Raw genomic sequence first — 6000 nt, forward strand, 5'->3', positions numbered from 1 at the left:
ATATTTGGCCCTTCGTCAGTCCAAACGAGTGAGATTCTAATACAGACTGAACTATTTCTCATGAATATATTCTTCCCATAATTTCATGACTGCAACCCGTTGAAAATATGGCAAAAATAGGACATTTTTGCTCCAAGATGCGTTTTCAGCACAGCATGTACGCCATGTTGGTGATGTGCTGCTGCCAAACAAAATTTTGTGGGGGTGTCTCGGTGAGTGCTTTAACTTGAACTCAAGGAGCTCATTTTGCTGCATTAACAAGTTACTAAAGTTCCACTAAAATTTGAAAATGAATTTGCTGGATGAATGAAGACGTCTATATGAAATGAAATATTATACTTTGGCTTAAGATGGTACAGTTTTCGCCATGTTTAACTGTCTATTTCAACACAGAAGATTCACCCTACACAAGCAGCTTTATCAAGGACAACCCTCGAAATTCATCTTGTGATTTAGCGTGTACCATCTATTTCAAACCCGAATTCTGGTCTACCAAAACTATAGCCTTCTTGGGCTGACCAGCCAGAAGAGTGGCAACAGACACATTCCTATTAGAGTCTAATGAAGCTATCTGTTCTTGTCAGATAATAGCAGCTTAGCATCCAGGGCCATTGCTTCCAATTTACATTTCTCAATGAGGCGAACCCACCACTCAAATTGAGCCGAGCGAGGGAATTTGAGAGCAGAAAATTAAACAGCTCTTATATCGCGTGGGGGAAAAAAAGCTCCATCCAGCTGCACTCGGCCGAGAATTCATCACCAATACTCACACGCGTATAAACACTCAATTGGAGCAGAGTTCTGGAAAAATACACACGTTCACACTAAAGTCCTCATCAAAGTGCCTCCACTTGAAAACATGTTGGTTCATATTATACGCGTATAGTCCAAGTGCAAAATATACCAAACAACTAAAAAGACACAAAGACCAAGAGAAACTAGCAGACACGAAGAGACGCCTGACCCCCTGGTTCATGTACACACACTTAGCATGCTAGCATCATGCAGCATAGCTCATGCTCCATGAGGGAGTGCCTTTGACTGGGATATGTTAATGTTTTTAGAAAAGGAAATCAGGCTGTACATTTAAAGCCTTGCAAAAAGATAACATTTAAATATCTCCATTGATAACACTTGTTGAGAAGCAAACATTTTAACTCGTGTGTGTGTACATTGTCAATTTAATGAGCTTAACATTTTTGGTATGCCAATCATGAAAATGCCTTACATTATTTGCAATAAAATAATAAATGCAACTATTGGCGGTCTCAGATCAGAATATATTGTAAAAAAATCAAAAATATATTAGTTTGCCTGGGCTCACTGAAATCTAGCGAAGAGTTATTTAATAATTTATTTCATGAATGTGTTTCTAAATGTTCTACATTTAACAAATTTTGAAACTTGTTTTGAGCTTTTTCTGTCTTTTATACTTATATTTTCCTTCGCTCATTGGCTTCCATTGACGCGGCGATAGATGTCCAATCTTGAACTGGGAGCGCTGGCAGCGAATGAACGACAACCCTCCCAGTTCAAATGAATTGGACACCTTCTAGTGACAAACTAATTTAAATTCACAGCAGAATAATGAATAGAGCCACGTAATTTGACGTATACCATCGAAGGCACTGAAAGAGTTAAAAACAATAAAAATAAAAATAAAGAAATATTCTGAGATTTAAATATTAGACCATATTACCTAGACCTATGCAATAGAATAGAATAGAATAGAAATAACAAAGCCCTTTGACATACAGTATACAGTAGAGAATGCCATCTATATGACATGTGCATGTGAAGGTGGGCAGGCTGCAGTGCAGGCATAGCAAGGCGACTTGTGTCTGTGTTAAAGGATGAAGTGTTCACCTCCCATTATGAATAATTCAAGTGCAGAGTCGCTCTGTCTGATGTTACTGCTGCGTGCCCAACCCCTCTGGCCCCATTCTTCTTTTCTTTCTCTTTTCTTTTATAGTCACACGCCCTATACTTATCATATACCTATGCGTTTAGAAAAATATATACATACACGCAGCATATGCACTACATAGCTGTGGTTATCCACAAATGGACCAATCTTGTATCCAAGTCCGATGCTCAATGCTGTTCCTTCTCAGTGTCCACTCCAGCTCAGTGATTGGTTGTCACACATGAGGTTGCGTGCGTTTTGGGGTGGCATATGTTTGAAAGAGGTGGGTGTTTTAGCTCGTTTTCAGCTTCTCTTAAAAAGGTACAATCGCTCATAAATCTTGAACTTTCCCAGCGGGGCTCTTCCGCGGGGCTTGCGGGGCCAATGCGCCCCACGGGCCGCCTGAAAAACCGGCATCATGAGAACCATCGGAAGGGCCAGATTCACATCAGAATTCGAAATACTTGTTGTATCCAATTCATACAACGTTCAAGGAACCATTTTAGGCAAAATACTGTACAGCACTATTCTCTAAGTTATTATAACGCATTTCAAAGAATCAAATAAGAGCTGCATAAAATAGTTTTATTCATTTAATCTGTAAAATTGAAGCAAATCGAAGTAAATACATATTTTTAAAACAATTAGATATTGTTGTAATGCAAAACGTTAGGTTTTCGTGCACAGAATTCCATAGACAAAAAGTTTTGTATGTATTCTCAAATTTAAAAAGTTCTTAAAATTAAAATTTCCATAGTGCTTATGAACTTGGGGAAAAGTTGCAACTTTACTTTTTCTTTAAATTACAATTAGCTTTCTCTTTAAATTACAAGCTTCAATACTCTCCTGTTAACTTGGAGGAAAAAAGACAAGTGAAACATGTTACCATGAACTATTTTCTCAACAAACAGTAATTGGATTTAATTGTTGCGCGAAAAAAATACATTCCAAGTGTTTATCTAGTCTGAACTCTTTGTCTCAGTGGACGTGTGTGTCAGTGGGAAAAGAAAAAAGATAATTTGGCTTTTTTTTTCGTATACTTTCCTCCTTTTTTCTGGTTCATTTGAAACACACACATACACGCACACCCACGCCATGCAATGCGCGGTTGAAAAATCCACACACGCACTACAACACATCAAACACGCACACAAATAGTATTATTTTGACCATTGTTGCTAGGTCTCTGGGGGGCGTCTTGATTCATTCAACTTTATCTTGGAGTTAAAAGTGGATAAAAAATTTAAATCATTACATTGCTGATTTTTTAAATTCAGTTTTAAACTTTTTTTTTTTTTTTTTACTCGAGCAGATAACATTGTATATAAAAAGTTATTTCAAAGTATACAAATTTAATTCAGGCCAAAATGGAAAAAGGGAAAAACTAAGTTCCTTATCTGAATTTTAAAGCTAAAATTTCAAAAGCTATTTAAATTCTATTTTTTCTCTAATCAAACTGTCTAAACTCATCACAAAACATAAAAATTCCCGTTTCTCCCACCCTTCTGCATGGCTGATGCTGTCACACATGGATTGGGGCAGCATTCAAACTTTTTAAACTCTTAAGAAAGTCCGTTCAGCTTTCCGATCCAAAATATTCCTAAACATATTTACTGAGGCGTTTAGGCATTTAAAAATTACATTACAGACGGACTCACTGCTTTCAATAACCCCCATAAAACAATTGTTAACTAATTGATGTCAAATACACTAAATTGCGTAAACAGACAAAACATAACATCATTAGGTTGATCAAAGTGAATACAGTTAATATGTTTCCCCAATCATGCAAAAAAGACAATATGACACGGTTAAATGCAAATTTATGCACTTCAACCCTCGCAGACATTTAGTGACTCATCCAGCATGCATGCGCACTCGTCTCCCTGTTTTGATCTCTATGCAAAGTACACTCTGGCGTTCACTATGGATTAAAATAGGAAATTTACAGTTTATGCACAAAGAATGACATTTGCAACTTTCACTTATTTGCAGTTTCGCGTGTTTAAACAGGTGACCTTACGTCCAGGAGACCACGCTTCTCAATCTATCGCCTTTTACAAACCCCCCACACACTGTCCAATAGAGACAAATATGAGGCAACATAGAAGTGACTCATTTAAAGTCATAAATACCGTTATGTGTTTCGGGTGCTGAGTACCAACGAATTTGGAACGTTTTCTAACTTTATACGTTTGTGTAGTAAAAACCTCAACCCAAAAATGAACACTTTAGGCGATGCAGGTCAAACCATTAGGAACCCAGATTTCCTCGTATACACACGTGTAGCCGTATATTGTTTATTGTTTGGGAATAGGAGTGACTGGTGTCCAAATTGGGACTTTGACGGCTCATTGGACAGAACAGATCAGCGAACCGTGTAGTTTCTTTTGAGCCTTTTTTCCACCTCGGTTTAAATCTGCGATGTTTTAGCGACATGTTTGGTAGTCATTCCGCCCATTCTCCCCCATTCAAACACTTAATCCTTATTTGAGCTATAATCCGAAATTACAGAAGTCTTATCTGGAACGCATGTCTTTTGTCTTGTTTCACTGTCTACAATGTGACAGTAAGGGGTGTAGATGCTTCTTTACTAACATTCCATGCTGCATATTTACATCATCTGTACTATAATCGCGCTTTTGCTTGAATTCCAATCATCTGGACAAATCAAACACAAGCGCAAAACACCGGCCGATGAAGCGAAGCACGCTCGCGCACACTCAAGAGCACATGCCGGACAACAAAAAGAAAGGAGACTTTGCTTACCTTCATTTGGAGGGTAGACGATCGTAAAAACTGGAAGCAAGAGGGAGAGTAAAAGATGTAAAGTGAAAAAATGTGATCGCGAATTGCAATCCATGGCGGCGCATCAGAGGTGCATAACTCCATGAAGCCACTGACTGGTCTGAGAGCTTCTTCTTTGCGCGAGGCTCTCTCCCACTCTACGAGTTCAGGCGCTTTTCCGCTGGGTCCTACAGAGTCTGCAATGAGTAGGAGTGAGCAAGAGAGAGAGGAAAATACTGTCCAACTTCACCACCGGGACAGTGGGGTCTGCAATCTTCACAAGAATTTATTTTAAGCAAATATATTTGATTAAAAAATATTATTGACACTAAAACAACCAAAATACAGGTAATGATGCATTTATGACATGACTATTAAATGTGCTAAATACAGTCCAATGCTGATTAATAAGAAGAAAAAGCTTGGAAAACTATTTCATTCACCAACTGACCAAAGATAAGCAATGAAGCAAAGGAATATGATATGCCGAGATAGAATAAAATGTTTTCGATTTACAACATTTCCGCTTTCTTCTGAATTTGTGAAAACAAAAACACCTCTTTATTTGTAGCGGTGCATTTGATGTAAAGTCAATGACTGAAGGGTTCTTTGGTACACTATACTGAGACACAAATTTGGCTGCTTATGTTCCCGCCGGCGCTGTTTCACAAGCCCTACAGATGGCAGTAATGTACGTTTAAAAAATGTCAACAGACAAATAAAAACTGAAGAAAAAGAGGTGTGGCTACATTAAATGTCGAGCACACAGAATGACAATTCAGCCAAACCTTGGTTCGTCCATTTGAGCGTTTTCTTGACTCCATCCGTTTTCTGCTCTAATGTTTCCAATTCAAAATAAATAGGATTAATCTGTTTAAGCCCGACAACAAAGTTATACAGTGTTTTTATGTGCTTGAAAATATTTATTGTGTGCTTTAGGAACTGTGAAGCATTGTGGAATGTGGTGGCCATTTTGGGCTTGTTATATCGATGATGAATTTAAACAACGCTGTGTAGTGTAGGGTGACCAAACGTCCTCTTTTGCCCGGACATGTCCACTTTTTACATCCTGTCCATGGCACCCGGCAGGGTTTTTTTTAATTCATGAAAATGTCCGGTTTTCATTATCTTTCAAGGAACCAATTAGCATGTGTTGAAATTGACTGACACTTTACACAGAATGCTACGGTACTGCGCTGCCTGTGATGTGTTCCCAGAGAGCCTGCTCAGTTGTTAAGACTTTTATTAAGATCAATAGGTATATATCTTTATTGTACTTCAGATACCAATTTGCACATGCGTGCGCA

The 6000-nt window shown here is 38.1% G+C and overlaps 1 protein-coding gene across 5 annotated transcripts in view; it reads right to left on the minus strand.

The window, feature by feature from the left end:
- LOC130927216 (ephrin type-A receptor 3-like) overlaps window positions 1-4873 on the minus strand; it is a 164360-nt gene extending 159487 nt beyond the window's left edge. For 4 of the 5 annotated variants that reach the window (XM_057852876.1, XM_057852877.1, XM_057852878.1 and 1 more), the window contains exon 1: window positions 4676-4873. In XM_057852876.1, the coding sequence (XP_057708859.1) occupies window positions 4676-4769 (94 nt within the window). In that variant the 5' untranslated portion in view covers window positions 4770-4873. The remainder of the gene's footprint in view (window positions 1-4675) is intronic. The other variant, XM_057852879.1, reaches the window with a different exon arrangement.
- Between the last annotated feature and the right edge of the window lie 1127 nt (window positions 4874-6000).

Source organism: Corythoichthys intestinalis, chromosome 12 (assembly GCF_030265065.1).
Source record: "Corythoichthys intestinalis isolate RoL2023-P3 chromosome 12, ASM3026506v1, whole genome shotgun sequence".
Taxonomy (NCBI): domain Eukaryota; kingdom Metazoa; phylum Chordata; class Actinopteri; order Syngnathiformes; family Syngnathidae; genus Corythoichthys; species Corythoichthys intestinalis.